Source organism: Esox lucius, chromosome 7 (assembly GCF_011004845.1).
Source record: "Esox lucius isolate fEsoLuc1 chromosome 7, fEsoLuc1.pri, whole genome shotgun sequence".
Lineage (NCBI taxonomy): Eukaryota > Metazoa > Chordata > Actinopteri > Esociformes > Esocidae > Esox > Esox lucius.
Window position 1 is genome coordinate 35,434,062 of NC_047575.1, and position 16,852 is coordinate 35,450,913.

The following is a 16,852-nucleotide window of genomic DNA, read 5'->3' on the forward strand; positions in this document are numbered from 1 at the left end:
CCAGACTGCAATAGATCACATTCACCTAAATCGGCATGTAGGTTTAGCCCTAAAATAGGAGTCTTAAATTAGGACTAACGAAGGTTATGATCTTTTTGTAAATGTAATCTACTGCAAAAATGTATTTACGAAAAATGTATATTCATAGACAAAGTATTGTTCTATGGATTGTCTCTGATTGATACCTTAAACAAATTGTTCATGTCAATTGGTTAAGTGCTTTAGGTCTGAGTTGACTACATGTTTTAAACCTACCAACGGCCTCCCAATTAATGCTTAAGTACATTTTTCTAAACAGCACTAAATCACAGGAATGTAAAATGTAAAAATAAAGCCTGTAAATGGTAAGCACATGAACTATTTGCAGTTGACGGCTCTCTTGGGATCCCGGACACTCTAATGGCACTTGGAGCATCCAGATTTTTTCTTTGCCTCAAATCTGCCAATATCACCAAGTGTGAGCAGTGCTCAGAGCAGCATGTTCCACAGTAAGCCAATCAGTTGCACAGAAGATTTTCCTCACCTACTCCACCAGTTCCTCCTAATCACCTTAATTCATTAAGTATATTTACACATACTCTGTATTTCACTTGGTGTAATGGTGCTGCTAGTGGCAGACAATAGACAGAATACACAAAAAATAACTAATGGGTGGTGGACATGTAATATACATGGATATAACTGTACACATAGTAGTATTACATATTGACAGAGAGATGCACAACGTTTGAGTGCAGTATGGCGCTGCTGTTTAGTTCACATTTGAGTTGTTTTGATCTATGCTATGAGCCTCATTAGCTTCTGTTGGAGAGATGGCTGAATGCTGAGGGCCACACTGCTGGGAAGGTTTTCTTGACTGACCTGTTTTTAAAGTGGGGTCAACTGGCTCGGATAGGGTAAGATAATCTTTGCTGCACGTTGTCCTCAAGTCACGTAGGACCTTGCTGGAGAAGCGGTGGTATCCAATCACCCCTTTTGCACATCGTTCTGTGTTGCAGTTCATCCCTGCAGCTAATAGATGCAGACCCAAACCAGACGGCGATGAGCTGACTCAGAGTGATTAACGTGTAAAGGTGGATCATGATTAACTGTTGAGGTTTTGTTTCTTTGGTGCCTGCAAGTCTGATGGACGACGTTTTCTTGACGTCAGTCCCAGGTTAATTTGATGGCACCATGACACCAGCTGTTCTGCCTTTACATGGTACACTCACGTTCATCACGGTCAGTGACAAGATCAACCAGAATGGTGTCATTTGTAAAACTGAGTAGTTTTACAGATACATTATTGGAGTAAGTCGTTGGTGTACCCCCAAGGCAAGACTGAAGCAGGGCCGCCGTCAGCTTATTATTGCATATAATCTGATGGTACTAGCTGGTTAAGGCTAGCCAACAGGCTACAAATAACAAAAACGTCCCCACACCCATGAACAATGTGGAATGCTGACTGGGGACGGTGTGCTAGATCTTTGAAACTGATTACATGAACATACACTTTTGCTAAAGTATTCAGATGCCTAACCTGGTTTGACTGAATTACAAATGGTACACTGAAAAGTAATTCTGTTTGATATTTAAAAAATTACTAAAATATAGTTTGTTGCAATCCCTGTACTCTGGAAGCTCCCACTTAACACAGACAAAATAAACTGTCCATATTTAACTTTCCACTGTAGATTAAGAAAAAGGTGCAAAATAATATCTAAGTGTTTGGATATCCCACTGAGCACAGCTGAAAATTGTTAAGTGAACGTTTTATCACATCACCCAGGCACTGCCAAGAAAAAGCTGTCCCTCAAACCTCTGCCTTCAAACAGGAAGGATACTTGTGTTAGAAGCCAAAGACTTGCCAACAATCACTTTGAAGGCGGTAGAGGCTGGGAATGAAATCATGGTTTACCAGGTAATCATATCAAATGGTCTGCATAAAACTGGCTTCTATAGGAATCAGAAAAGAAAGCATTACTAAAAAAAAAGTACCATCTGAAAGCATTTGGCCTACCTGAGTTGTGTGAAAATGTTTTGTATTCAGACGAGACCTAAATATTTTTTTTAGGTCTCGTCTCGTCAACATTCCATCCCTACAGTGAAGGCTGGTGGTGGCAACATCATGCTGTTGGGATGGTTCCCATCAGCAGGGATCTTGTTAAAATAGAAGGAAAAATGGATGGAGCAAAATACTAGGAAACACTGAAAGAGAACATGCAGGTAACTGAAGCTTGGGAGGAAATTGTAAAAATATCAAACAGAACAACATTTCAATGTACCATTTATAATTCAGCAAAATTTGAGAACTGGTCAAGGTCTGATAACTTTTGCAAGGCACTGTAATTGTTTTGTAGATTTTCTTTGGGGCCTTTCCTGCTTTATTGATAGAGAAGACATAAGAATACATTTGGGATTATTGCAAATGGGCCACCCAGGTGGTGCAGCAGTCCAAGGCCCTCTTTTTCCTTGCGCTAAGCAGCCAACACAAACTAGGTTCTAGCCTAGACTCTGCCACTTGCTGAAAGCCCCATCAGTAAGGTAAACAAACTCCAACATCCTAGTTATATTTGGAAATGTTCAGATGTCTTTGCAGTTTACAAAAATGAATCCAGTGGGAAATGCAGGCTCGGTATAATGTCTTTTTTTTTTTTTTTTGGCAAAGATCATGTTCAAATTCATTGGGGAGGGATTACAGTTGTGCTCGTTTGCATACCCTTGGAGAAATGGTAATATATGTAAAGAAAACACGAGCGAGCAGGCAAAACGTCTTTCATTTATTATAGATTCACATTCAACTGTAGGCCATAACAGAATGGCACAATCATAAAACAAATCATGGCAACAAAGAAAAACATTAACTGGCCACTGATCAAAAGTCTGCATATCCTTATTTTTTATAACTGCGTATTGGCCCCTTTAGCATTAATGACAGCGGGCAGTCTTTTGTAATAGTTGTCTATGAGGCCCTGAATTATTGCAGATGGTATAGCTGCCCATTCGTCTTGGCAAACTGCCTCCAGGTCACGCAAAGTCTTTGGTCGTCTTGCATGAACCACATATTTCAGATCTCCCCAGAGTGGCTCAATGATATTATGGTCAGGAGACAGTGGTGGCCACTCCAGAACCTTTTCTGCTGTAACCACTGGAGGGTCAAAATTGCCTTATGCTTAGGGTCATTTTCGTGCTGGAAAATGTTCTGATAACATGCTGCATTTATCTTGCCATCCATTTTCACAAGATTCCCTGTGCCTTTAGAACTCACACCCCCCCAAAACATCAGTGAGCCACCACCATGCTTCACATTGGGGATGGTATTCTGTTCACTATAGGCCTTGTTGACCCCTCTCCAAACATAGCGCTTATGGTTACGAACATAAAGCTCTATTTTGGTCTCGTCTCTCCAAACTACGGTGTGCCATAAGCTGAGGCGTGTCAAGGTGTTGTCGGGCATATTGTATGCAGGCTTTTGTGTGGCATTTGCACAGTAAAGGCTTCATTCTGCCAGCTTGACCATGCAGCTCATTTTTGTTCAAGTATGGTCATACTGTGCTCGTTGAAACAAACACACTGTACTGACTGGCATTTGCAAGGCTTTGGATATCTTTTTATATCCTTTTGCATCTTTATAAAGTTTCATTACCTTGTTACGCAGATCTTTTGACAGTTCTTTTCTGCTCCCCATGGCTCAGTATCTAGTCTGCTCAGTGCATCCACATGAGAGCTAACAAACTCATTTAATATTTATACACAGACACTAATTGCAATTTATAAACCCACAGGTGTGGGAAATTTACCTTTCATTCATTTCATGTGTCACCTTGTGTGTCTGTAACAAGGCCAAACATTCAAGGTTGTGTTAACCTATGATCAGGTCAATTTGGGTGATTTCTGTTATCATTATGATTTAAAAAGGAGCCAAACAACTATGTGACAATAAATGGCTTCATATGATCATTATCCTTAAATAAAATCCAGTTTTATTTGCATGTTAAGTCATATTTTCTAAATAAATGCCAAACAATTTCATGGAGTTTATTCCATTAGAAGCATCATTTGAAAAATGCTCCAAATGTAATGTCATAATATTTATTAAATTGCAGTTCAAAACAGATACAACTGAATTAAACACTTGAATGCTATCCTAGTGACAAGCACTGGATATATACATATGCACATAGTAAAAGAACAAAAATATCTGCAGCCACTGACTAGTAATGTTATATTACTTCTCACACAATGCTATACCTTTTAATATTTTGCAATTGCACTAAGCAATTCTTGTATATCGGTTATTTCAAACCAGTTTGTTTTGGTCCTGGGTGTTGAAAGCTTGATACATCCACATTACCCTGAAAAAATACTTTTTTTTACTGTTGCATTTATTTTGGTAACCAGTTCCCATCAATGCACCTCTGGGGCTTGTGCTGTTCAGTCAAATGCCACAGCTAAGGGCTGTATCCAGGCACTGTGTGTTGCATCCTGCATAACAGTAGTTCTATAGTTGCCATGGCTCGGTAAGGCAGCCTGCACAAGGATGAAAAAGCTATTTTTGGTTTTTAATAGCTAAAGTGGTATATATTATGTTGAAGTTAGTATTTGTTTTTTGCCTGCCAATTTGATGGAAAATCTGCTTTTCTAAAATGGCTAACAATACTAGCAAGCCTAAGATAACTGTTGGTTTGTTTGGATCGTGCTGCCAGTAATACATTCATTTTTCATTCTGTGGATTCCACCAAATCTTTTCACACCTTAAATGCATGCCAGCCTGCCACCGAACAACCTGCTCTTCTCCCCCGGTTTACAAACCCCTCCTTCCGCTACACTACTGTATGTGAATCTTTCTGGATTGTGTTTCAGTCTATTTGCGATAAAAAAACAACAGTCTAGCTCAGTGTTTCTCAACCCTGCTCCTGGGAGCCCCCCTGCCCTGCATGTTTTAGATCTCTCATTGTTGTACAGTACAATCGTCCAGACATCCTCTGTAATGTACAGCACTAGCAAATGTTTTTATGCTCTTTTTTTAAATGCAAAGCAATTTAAGATTATTTTTGCAATGGAAAACTGCTAAAGAAGCTGAATAAATTAGCATTCTTTTTTAAGAGCCCTTAGCTGTGGTATACTGGCCATATACCCTAACTGCTTTAGCGTCAAATGGTCACAGATGCAAGGGATATAATAGAACCATAAAGTGATTTACAAATGATTGGAATGAACAGTCAACAACCAACAAATCAATTCCATTATAAACTGTCATTGTGACATAACTGTGGACGTCCCTCAAGGGAACAGAAATGACATTCTATCTAGCTTTCTGGTGAGTAAATCTTGATGAGGTGCTGAAGTTCAGTTGGGTACCCTGTCATCGGACACCTCTGGTTGGCTTTAATGTAGACATAAATACAGCGGTAACAGAAGACAAAACCAGAGGTGGCGAGGACCGTGTCATTGATGCGGACCTTGCGACAGAGTGGACATACTTTGCAGTATCTGGTCAGTGGCTGTTGGTCCTGGAGGTGAATGGGAGGGGGTGGTGTGGGGAGAGAGGTCAGTGTCTTGATGGTGCTCTGGTTCTCTGAGGAGTACCACCACTCGAGAAATTGCAGGAAAAACACGCCCACGGAGAGACTTGTGGACAGGGACAGAGCCGCACCCCCCACCAATGTTGACGTCAACCTCTTCAGCCTCTCATTAACACTAAGGAAGAATGAACATCTCATTAGAGGAAGTATAATTATTGGCTAAATGCTTTCCAAAGTGTATTATAGGGATAGTTCACCCATTCTTACACGTTGACCAACAGTGCCGTCCAGAATTATTGGCACCCTAGGTAGATATAAACAAAAAAGGCTGTGGAAAATGTTTAATGGTGTTTCTCAGCATGATCTTGAAACCCCATAAATCAAGCTTTTGAGTTAAAAAAATTATAAGAAGTTAAATGTAATCAAGAAATTATTATTTTATTCCAAAATGTGTGCAACCATTATTGGGACCCCTTGAATATGTCATTGACAAAATATAATTAATGTATATTCCGATTAAGATTTTACATTTTAAACCGGAGTCTTTGGGAACACAAGTGAGGACCAAGGACTCTAAATGATCTGTTAAGTTCCTGTATGGAAGGAATTCCTCTTTGTAAGCGCTGAAGAGCTGTTATCTTGGCCAAGAGAGGGTGCACAATGTACTAAATGCAGGGGTGCCAATAATTGTGGCATGTTTTTAAATAAAATATTTATTCGTGAAAAGCAATCACTCAAATAAAGGTAGGATTCATAAGATATTTTGAGCTAGGGTGAAAATAATACTGGAAGGCACTGTAATTTCCCTCTTTATGTGCTTGTAGTTGATTCCCAATAACAAAAGTTTTGTTTCCAGAGTACATTTGCTGTGTCAACGCTTTCCATTGACTACAATGCAATTATGTGTTTAACTGTGTTATAAAAATAACTGCATACTAGCATTTATTTGTTGCTATAAACATCCTCATTCAAACATGGATTTATACCAGTGAATGATAGTATCATGCAATGCAGTCCTTCATTGCAGAAACCATACTGATCTCTTCAATGTTCTAAAATGTCCTATGTAACAATCAAAATATACACAAACGCTTTGAATGAGTGAAAATAACACTACATGTAAAAAAGAAGTAAACTACCTATAAGCTTTCTGGAGGATGCCCCAATGACCTTCTTACCTTGAGCCTATGGCCACGGAAGGGGTGGCTGGTTTCAGGTCCATATTTGAGATGTCATGTCCTGTAAGGTGAGCCAGCCTGACCCCTGCCAGCCACAGAAATGGTGAGTGGGTCTTGGCTCGGCCAAACACATACAGCAGCTGCTGACAGAAGGCCCAGCTATCCCAGCCCATGCTGACATAGGGGTAGGCTGCCAGGAAAGCCCTGTACATCCTTTGCAAGGGTGACTGTGGTAGGCGGATGGAGAAATCATCCTCGTCCCTCTGCTTGGCCAGTACCTGTTCCAGCTTGTCCCTCAGGTAAGGAACTAGAACAAGAAGGATAAGCGAATACCAGTGGTGTTTCCCACGTAGACCTAGGTGAGCTGGCCTTTCTCCCCCTGTAGCAGCAACACGCTTGAGGCTGTAAAAGTTCTCAGAGAATGAGGCACTAGTCCGCGAGAGAAAATGGTGCTGCAGCAATACATCAAGAATGGCGTAAATCTCATCAAATCGCCGCCAGAGGAATCCATAGCGGGACGGGTTGGACTCTGCTAGAACCTGAGGTAATATTTTGAGAAAAGGAAATTGCATCATATCAAACTTGAACCATACAGTAATGTCACCAAAGCAGCATTGGGTCATATTTTAATGTACAGTTGACAATGATCTCTCAGGACTTACAGGAAAAATAAGGCCACATGTAGGCTAATATGTTTAATTTATATAACATTGTTGAACATAAAAATAACATCATATAAATTGCCCTTGTATGTATTCAGTACAAAAAATAACGGGTGGCTAGCAAATTGGCTTGTCCTTGTAGAGATGTGTAGAGTTGTAATAATATGTTTGGGGATTCAAAGATATTAAGGAATTGTGAGAATTTATTTTAAACTATAATAAAATGTAAATAAAAATCACAGATTACAACAACATAGACTACATACAGCACAAAGATCTTGAGTCTTCTCTCCGGTGGCAAAAAGATTGTAAAGTAAATTATTAGAAAATTTCACCCGTTTAGTATGTTCTTCATTTGGTTATCCCATTGACATTTTGTTTTTTTAAATCCAGTGTCACATGTTGTTCGTCAATTTAAATTAAATGACATTGTGAGAAACACGGTTATTCATATAACTGGGCAGCAGATAGCCTAAAGGTCAGAGTGTTGACCAGTTACCAAAAGGTTGTTAGTTCAAATCCCTTAGCCCACAAGGTGAAACACCTGCTGATTTGCCCTTGGCCAGTGACACTTGACCATAACTGGTTATGTAAGTTCGAATAAGAGGGTCTGATGAATACAAAATATTGTCAAATGCAGCACAATTTACAATAGTAAAACATGATCCAAGTCATTAAGCTGACATATAATTTAATGATTGGGACATCAAGGGCTCAACAACAACATGTTTTGATGCATAGGCTCAGTGATTAGAACCAGCAAACTATCGATTACTGCCCAAACGTACTAGGCCATTTGCAGCCCGTCTATTCCCAGTATGGCATGGAGTACAGGGAGTGGAATGTAAGACGAAGAGACTGGTACCCTGCCTACCAAAATGCCACCGTAATTCAATAACGACCCAGGCTATATGTGGGCAACCAAGAACTAAGAAGACATGTGGCTAATACGAAAGATTTAGCCACATCAGGAGAACCAACAGTATAATGCTATTGCTGTAGTTTATGAGGATATCTTAATTAATCAGAGAATCTATAGACCAGGGCCTCCAACACACTTGCACAAATATAATAGCATGTGTGCAAACTTTAAATCCAGCTGTTTCCAAACTGAACTATTATGGCATTCTGACACGTTTACGTTCGGCTGTTAACAGCCGGAATACCGGGCCACTATTATGACTCTATAGACACGCTGTTTGACAACTATTGTATATAGTTTCTCATGAAGTCAGCAGATATTGCAGCAAAAACTATAGGGGTTGGAAAATATCATCGAACCTTCACAGCGTGTCGCAAGGCGGGTCTGACAGCACCCATCAAGGAGTCCTGCGCTAGGACCTCAAATATCGACGCTCTATCATCCGTAGCTGTAGTGGTCAAATGTGCACCAAGTTCAGCCATGGCAGGTGAGTTCAAAAACGGTTGGCAACAGGTTTAACTAGAATGTTACAGTGACCGCAAGTATGGGTGAGTAACATGAGTTAGACTATAACTCTAGTTCTAACTAGGCCTACACAAAGTTCAACGCTGCACAACTCATCATCTTGTGAGCAATAATAAATAAAAAAAGCACATCCGGGTCAGGAAATATTGGAACATTTCAAATTAAAAGTCACCGGCGTAGAAAAGTGTCATAAAACTATTAATGATTTATGAAAAATAACTGTCTAAGATTTAACAATGATTAATAATTTTTCATACTTAAGTTACATTTGTATAAAGTGTGGGTTTTAAAACATGTTCCAATGTCAAATAAATGCATAAAATGCAAATAACTGAAATACGGGATCGTCTTAGACTAACCAGCCAGATGATATTATTATTTTTTTCTCTTTCATATTACCAATAACAATGTCGCGAAATATGTTTGGAATATTCGTTTTGTTTCCGTAAATTTAGGTTATGTTGGGTTTGTGGAACAATGTGCATAAATATAAACATCGAATGATCTTTGACCAAATATGCGTGCGTGCGTGCGTGCGTGTCCGTCCCTCTAATAACATTGTCCGGCTATTTCCGGTCAAAAATAAATGTGTTCCGGTGTTACGCCTTTCTGTCTCCGACACCGTCATTTTGTTTTTCCGGGACTACTCCATCTTTCCACAGTTAGCTATCCCTCTGCGGCAATCAAGGAGGAAACACATCTTTCCACTTCAAAAGTAGCGAGGATATTCTCTCACCCTAGCCACGCATTTTCTTGTAGAAGTTATTAGTTTGTACCTTACGACTTGTTATCACGATTTTGGTACGTTTTTACGTAATTGCTACTGTGTATAGCTAGCTAACGTTTCCCGAAGTACCAAGGACGGCTTTCGCATGACTAGCTAGTTAGCTTAGCTATATGGACAGCTATTTTCCATCCTTCATTGGCCTGAGGTCACACCCAAAAAATATTAAATTGTAACGTTAACTAGTTAATGGGACATACTTGTTTTGTTGTGCTTTTACTGGCTAGTTACATTCATAATAGCTTACTTAGCTTGATATTCCATTGACCAAGCAGTTTTTCCTCTGTGGTACATGTACAACAAGGCAGTAAACTGCCTTCCAGACCGTTTTTTGTCAGATACTTATTTACTTGTACCTTGAAGTGATTGCTGTTGGACACTGCCGTCCACCAGTTTAATGAGAAAATATGGTGTCATATTTGTTCTTTGTTTATTGCCTACCATTCAATTCTATACAATAGATTCAGAAGCTTACATTATATTCTAAACTCACACTAATCTGTCCTGGTAGCCTCTAGGACTATGGTATGTTCCAGTTCCTGTGTACTTTTGTCTAATGCTGGATTTTTCTCAGAATCCGATTTGAAGAACACCAACAAATCCGATTTTGAAGAACACCAAAAATGACTGATTCAAAGTATTTTACCACAAATAAAAAAGGTGAGGCTTTAGGTATTCTTTTCATTGTCACATCCTTGTTGTTATTTTCCTTGTCATACCTCCTGAACCTTGAGTGCATGCCTGTCATTAGGCTGCTATTGACAGTAATACATAATGCAATTTAAACACATTTTAAAATTTTCTCACATTCCTGATAATCTCTACACCTGTGTACACCTTAATTTTGATTAAGGTGTACACAGAACTCCTTTTGCTTGTATACACAACTCTGCAAGTGTGAGACACGACAGATTTTCTCAGTTCTATTTGACCCAGAGAAACTCCCCACAGTAGATCAGACAGTTGCTAACGCTGCCTCTGTTTCCTGTTACAGGGGAGATCTTTGAGTTGAAGGCAGAGCTGAACAATGAGAAGAAAGAGAAGAGGAAGGAGGCGGTGAAGAAGGTCATTGCAGCTATGACCGTGGGCAAGGATGTCAGGTACTGAACAGCTGATTGTGTCCTGTGAAACATGACCCATACATCCCTCGGACGTTATTAATCTAATGACCTGGGAGCTGCATCTGCTCTGTTATTGCACCACCATGAAGAGAGCCAGTGCAAATGTGTGATTTCATGATAGCAGTTTTCTGCTATCTATCTCATTAGTGTCTTCCGAGCGGTTTGTAGCAACATCATTTATCTCAGTCTACCTAATCCGCATTACATACAGCCAATATACCTTGGTTAAGAGCTGTTCTTATGCAATACTCAACATGGAGTGCTTGGATACAGCAATTAGCTGTTATATTTTGGCTGTTTGTCACAAACCCCAAGAATGTCTTTTTGAATGGAGTTACATTAGTGACAGGATTCCATGGGTTTTTATTGACACATTTGTAGTCAAAACCTTGTGATTAGTGGTTGCAAGTACAATTCGCAAATATATAATAACATTTTGTGTTGTGATCTGTTTCATAACTTTTTGTAATTCCACTTGAGATTGCAGATTTATTTTGTGCTTGGAGCTTTGGCACTGTTGAAATGTTTTGTAATCATGTGAACTGAGTTTCGCAAGGAAATATTCTTCAGTATGTTGGGGGTGGGATCTTTTACACTGGCCAATTAGGACCCTGTGCCAAACCCCGAAAATAATATCCTCACCCTTAGACTCAGCAAAGCAAAGGAGATTATTGACTTTAGGAAGCAAAGGAAGGAACTGCTCCCAAAGGTCCTAAACAATTAGGCTGCGAAGGAGAAAGTCAGCATTTGAAGCTCCTCTGTATCCACATAGCTGAGAACCTGTCGTAGACCCTTGGTACCATCAGAGTTGCTCAAAGCAGCTTGATACAACTGGGCAAATAAACAATGTCCTCTGTAATTATTGGATCTCTGGGAGAAGATGAGGAGAGAATGGCATTCTTGTTTGTTGGCTTGATTGTTTACTCAATGTGAATAACTCGCACATTAATTGTGGAAAAATTGTTCAAAACCAAAACGTTTCATGATTGGAACTTATAATTCTAATGAACCAAACCTCTTAGACGTTCTGTTTGCAAAACTCAAATGCAAAATCCTTGTAATGGTCTTACAACATGGGTGAAGTCAGAGAAAACGAATTAAATCAGAAAAAAGGTTGATGACTTTCAGAAATTTGGAAACGGCAGTAAAAATATACAGGTACAAGACTGTAAATACCTAATTCTGTTATTAGGGCAATTGTCAGGAGGATTTAATAAACTGATTGTGTGAACCTGTCTAGAAATTATTAATAATTAAAGGATTTAAATTGGAGAATTGCCAAAGTTGGTCGAATCTTGGTGCATCCATGTCTCAAACTGCAGTTACATGCCTCTTTCAAAGCCAACAACCTATTTGGATGTCTTGCCAGAAGAAAGCCTTCACACTCTGTAAGACATTAAAATCAGTGCCTGGAGTTTACTAGACATCAGTGGGTCTTTCTATGGTCAGATGTTCTGCTTGTTGGCATGGAGGTGGAATCTAATTTTAGATTTGGAGACAGGGTGACTGTGAGGACGCTGCACGACAGTTCTAGAAGTGGTGTGCAGCCATGCACTTGGCCAGGTTAGGTTGAACATTGCGTGTGAGACCACGTTATACACTCACCTAAAGGATTATTAGGAACACCTGTTCAATTTCTCATTAATGCAATTATCTAATCAACCAATCACATGGCAGTTGCTTCAATGCATTTAGGGGTGTGGTTCTGGTCAAAACCATCTCCTGAACTCCAAACTGAATGTCAGAATGGGAAAGAAAGGAGATTTAAGCAATTCTGAGCGTTGCATGGTTGTTGGTGCCAGACGGGCCGGTCTGAGTATTTCACAATCTGCTCAGTTACTGGGATTTTCACGCACAACCATTTCTAGGGTTTACAAAGAATGGTGTGAAAAGGGAAAAACATCCAGTATGCGGCAGTCCTGTGGGCGAAAATGCCTTGTTGATACTAGAGGTCAGAGGAGAGTGGGCAGACTGATTCAAGCTGATAGAAGAGCAACTTTGACTGAAATAACCACTCGTTACAACCGAGGTATGCAGCAAAGCATTTGGGAAGCCACAACACGCACAACCTTGAGGCGGATGGGCTACAACAGCAGAAGACCCCACCGGGTACCACTCATCTCCACAACAAATAGGAAAAAGAGGGTACAATTTGCACAACCTCACCAAAATTGGACAGTTGAAGACTGGAAGAATGTTGCCTTGTCTGATGAGTCTTGATTCCTGTTGAGACATTCAGATGGTAGAGTCAGAATTTGGCGTAAACAGAATGAGAACATGGATCCATCATGCCTTGTTACCACTGTGCAGGCTGGTGGTGGTGGTGTAATGGTGTGGGGGATGTTTTCTTGGCACACTTTAGGCCCCTTAGTGCCAATTGGGCATCGTTTAAATGCCACTGCCTACCTGAGCATTGTTTCTGACCATGTCCATCCCTTTATGACCACCATGTACCCATCCTCTGATGGCTACTTCCAGCAGGATAATGCAACATGTCACAAAGCTTGAATCATTTCAAATTGGTTTCTTGAACATGACAATGATTTCACTGTACTGAAATGGCCCCCACAGTCACCAGATCTCAACCCAATAGAGCATCTTTGGGATGTGGTGGAACGGGAGCTTCGTGCCCTGGATGTGTATTCCACAAATCTCCATCAACTGCAAGATGCTATCCTATCAATATGGGCCAACATTTCTAAAGAATGCTTTCAGCACCTTGTTGAATCAATGCCATGTAGAATTAAGGCAGTTCTGAAGGCGAAAGGGTGTCAAACACAGTATTAGTATGGTGTTCCTAATAATCTTTTAGGTGAGTGTATGGATAAAAATATACACAGGTTCACTACCAAATAAATAAAAGGAAACGCTAAAATTGTATCCGCAAGATAATCTTTCTCTAGGGAAGGAAATAAAGAGCCTCATTGCAAAAATAGCTGACAGTGCCTTTTTAAAGCAACATTTTCAGACTTTTTTCATCTCATTGTTAAAGCTTGGTGTGTTCAAGTGATGAGCTTACAATTGTCTGGCCTTTAGCTCCCTGTTCCCAGACGTGGTCAACTGCATGCAGACTGACAACCTGGAGCTGAAGAAGCTGGTCTACCTCTACCTGATGAACTATGCTAAGAGCCAACCAGACATGGCCATCATGGCTGTCAACAGCTTTGTCAAGGCAAGCCTTCTTATCTATTCTGATTGTTACATTTTTTCAATAGAGTTTGTCGGAGGGGAAAGTTTGGCAACGGATTGTATGAAAAGGTAATGGGCTGGATTTAAACCTGTGGAGACACTACGTGTCAGAGGCTGTGGCATTACCGCTAGACCGTCCACCAAGACAGAGCGTTCCATTTTACATCAGAATACACCTGAACTTTTACACAACCTAGTTTAACCCCATCTGGCATCAACTTTGCTGATAGCTATTTAATTGAGTAAAAGATTCTGAATCTTATTGGGTTGTGTGGTTGTCCACCATGTGGTGTTATGTCACTGTGGTTAAGAGCGTCTGCTGAAAAGGCTGTAACCACTGTAGCTCTTGTAATGCCCATTCACACATTCCCCTTCCATCTCCCAGGACTGTGAGGACCCCAACCCCCTGATCCGGGCCCTGGCTGTGCGTACTATGGGCTGCATCCGTGTGGACAAGATCACTGAGTACCTCTGTGAGCCGCTGAGGAAGTGTCTGAAGGACGAGGACCCCTACGTGAGGAAGACGGCGGCCGTGTGTGTGGCGAAGCTCCACGATATCAACGCCCAGATGGTGGAGGACCAGGGCTTCCTGGACTCCCTGAGGGACCTCATCGCTGACTCCAATCCCATGGTGGGTTAGGCTAAGCCCCGAGGCCCAGACTGTGTATCAATCCCCTGATGGGATAGACTAAACCCATAGGCCCAGACTGTGTATCAATCCCCTGATGGGTTAAACTAAGCCCAGAGGCCCAGACTGTGTATCAATCCCCTGATGGGTTAGACTGAGCCCTGAGGTCCAGACTGCATATCAATCCCGTGGTGGGTTAAACTGAGCCTCAAGGTCCAGACTGCGTATCAATCCTGTGATGGGTTAGACTGAGCCCCTAGGCCTGGCCCAGACTGCGTATCAATCCCCTGATGGGTTAGACTAAGCCCCAAGGTCCAGACTTCATATCAATCCTGTGGTGGGTTAGACTGACCCACGAGATCCAGTCTGCGTATCAATCCTGTGATGGGTTAGACTGAGCCCCTAGGCCTGGCCCAGACTGCGTATCAATCCCCTGATGGGTTAGACTAAGCCCCAAGGTCCAGACTGCGTATCAATCACATGGTGGGTTAGACTAAGCCCCAAGGTCCAGACTGTGTATCAATCCTGTGGTGGGTTAGACTGAGCCCCGAGGTCCAGTCTGCGCATCGATCCTGTGATGGGTTAGACTGAGCCCCTAGGCCTGGCCCAGACTGCGTATCAATCCCATGGTGGATTAGATTAAGCCCAGAGGTCCGGACTGTTTATGTGCCTTTAATGTATGCGGACACTAAGTCAACTCTGGAAAAGAGTGTTAGCTGAATGTGTAAACTGTGCAACGTTTTTCTCATACCTTCATTTTTCGGCCTGGGGTCAAGCACTAAATAAATGTTGTGTTCAGGGACCGGCTTAGCATAGTTACTCTTAACTAGAATTATTTCTCCAATGAAATGGTTTGCTCTCCCAGGCCAGCGCCTGACAAGTTGGGGATCATCATAATCTTCCCCGACCACTCACCACTCTGTCTGATTGACCCTTAAGGTGGTGGCCAATGCGGTGGCAGCTCTGTCTGAGATCAGCGAGTCCCACCCCAACAGCAACCTGCTGGATCTTAACCCCCAGAACATCAACAAACTGCTGACGGCCCTCAACGAGTGCACTGAATGGGGTCAGATCTTCATCCTGGACTGCCTGTCCAACTACAACCCCAAAGATGAACGCGAGGCCCAGAGGTACATACACACAGCCCCTCAAACAAGTCACTTCTGGTATCATTCTACCCACAACCTCCATATCCCGTTGTCACACACCAAAGCAAGATTTTCATTGGATGTTTTTTGTGTGAACCTTCCCCGCTTGCCTGTCTTTAGGGGTGGACAGGGCTATGTTTGTCACAGTTTTTTCACCCGGTTAAGTCCTAACTGGGATGATATTGGCTGGGCTGGTGTCTTCTGACTGTTGAGGAATTGACATGAGGCATCTAATAGCCCTACTGTCATCCATCTTTGAGGTTTTTGTGGATTATTAAAGGCTTGAGGATTCAGCGTTGGACCTCTTTGGGCTATTCTAAACGGACTGTATACCTGAGGATGTTTACATAATGTGTTGGCAAGCGTTTAAACAAGTAATACTGTAAGTATTATCTCATGCTTAATACTTCTAAAGACTTAGGTCATTGACAATATTGGTTTTGAGACAGGCCTATTTGCCTAGTTGAGCCAATAGACGTTGTCCAAAGGTAGAACAATTTAACTCAATTTTTTTATTGCCGCCTGCTGTTGAGGATGCACCCAAAACGGGTGCTTGTAGCTGTTGAATTGTTTTATTATCCACTGCCAGGGATGCCCCCGTTGCAACAAGTTGTAGCGGTTGGGTGTCTTTCGGCTGCTGGTCTGCTGTTGCATTGGCAGGGTTAAAGAATAGGCCTAGTCTCACCGCTCTGTCTGTATTGACCTTGGTACAATGTTGCAAACTAGTATACTCAGCAAACCTACTAAATGTGTCCTACGTGCTTTGCAAACAGTGGCCAACATAACATGTAGCCCGAACGGGCATGTTGGGGAGGGTTCTTCAAGTGTAACATCAGCCTGCGGTCTCCACTGAGCTCATTCTAAATTCTTCAGAACGTCAAGGCCGGCGTGTCCTCGACGTGGTTTTGGAAGTGTCAGTATGCAACGTTGCCGTTAGCCCAACGCTTTCTCTCTTCCAGCATCTGTGAGCGGGTCACGCCCCGCCTGTCTCACGCCAACTCAGCGGTGGTGCTGTCGGCCGTCAAGGTGCTGATGAAGTTCCTGGAGCTGCTGCCCAAGGAGTCGGACTACTACAACACCCTGCTGAAGAAACTGTCCCCCCCGCTGGTCACCCTGCTCTCTGGGGAGCCAGAGGTCCAGTATGTGGCCCTCCGGAACATCAACCTCATAGTCCAGAAAAGGTAAGGGGCC

At 41.8% G+C, this 16,852-nt stretch overlaps 2 protein-coding genes across 6 annotated transcripts in view; one reads left to right on the top strand and one right to left on the bottom strand.

The window, feature by feature from the left end:
* Positions 1–3,945: 3,945 nt before the first annotated feature.
* pex12 (peroxisomal biogenesis factor 12) lies at positions 3,946–8,908 on the bottom strand. Of its 2 annotated transcripts, XM_010870891.3 has the most exons (4): positions 8,626–8,908; positions 7,611–7,628; positions 6,683–7,221; positions 3,946–5,679 (listed from the first exon to the last, which is right to left on the bottom strand). In XM_010870891.3, the coding sequence occupies exons 1-4, from the start codon at positions 8,746–8,748 to the stop codon at positions 5,289–5,291; spliced, it is 1,071 nt and encodes a 356-aa protein (XP_010869193.1). In that variant the 5' UTR covers positions 8,749–8,908; the 3' UTR covers positions 3,946–5,288. The 2 variants fall into 2 exon arrangements, with proteins under 2 accessions (XP_010869193.1, XP_010869195.1); XM_010870893.3 differs by lacking the exon at positions 7,611–7,628 and having other exon boundaries at positions 8,626–8,907.
* The window catches only part of ap2b1 (adaptor related protein complex 2 subunit beta 1), a 35,731-nt gene continuing 26,086 nt past the window's right edge, over positions 7,208–16,852 (top strand). Inside the window, exons 1-7 of one of the 4 annotated variants that reach the window (XM_020048300.2) lie at positions 7,208–7,226; positions 10,150–10,235; positions 10,570–10,675; positions 13,733–13,868; positions 14,271–14,516; positions 15,453–15,643; positions 16,621–16,842. In XM_020048300.2, coding sequence (XP_019903859.1) covers positions 10,199–10,235; positions 10,570–10,675; positions 13,733–13,868; positions 14,271–14,516; positions 15,453–15,643; positions 16,621–16,842 — 938 coding nt within the window. In that variant the 5' untranslated portion in view covers positions 7,208–7,226; positions 10,150–10,198. Of the gene's footprint in view, positions 7,227–9,399; positions 9,593–10,149; positions 10,236–10,569; positions 10,676–13,732; positions 13,869–14,270; positions 14,517–15,452; positions 15,644–16,620; positions 16,843–16,852 lie in introns of those variants that run through there. The other 3 variants (XM_010870894.4, XM_010870895.4, XM_034293108.1) reach the window with 3 other exon arrangements.

What these genes read in the sequence shown, in the direction of transcription:
- pex12 (XM_010870891.3), bottom strand. Translation starts at nt 8,748, where the DNA reads ATGGCTGAACTTGGTGCACATTTGACCACTACAGCTACGGATGATAGA. An exon ending in TCCGTGGCCATAGGCTCAAG is followed by an intron (nt 5,680 to 6,682) that starts GTAAGAAGGTCA and finishes ATTCTTCCTTAG; the next exon opens with TGTTAATGAGAGGCTGAAGA.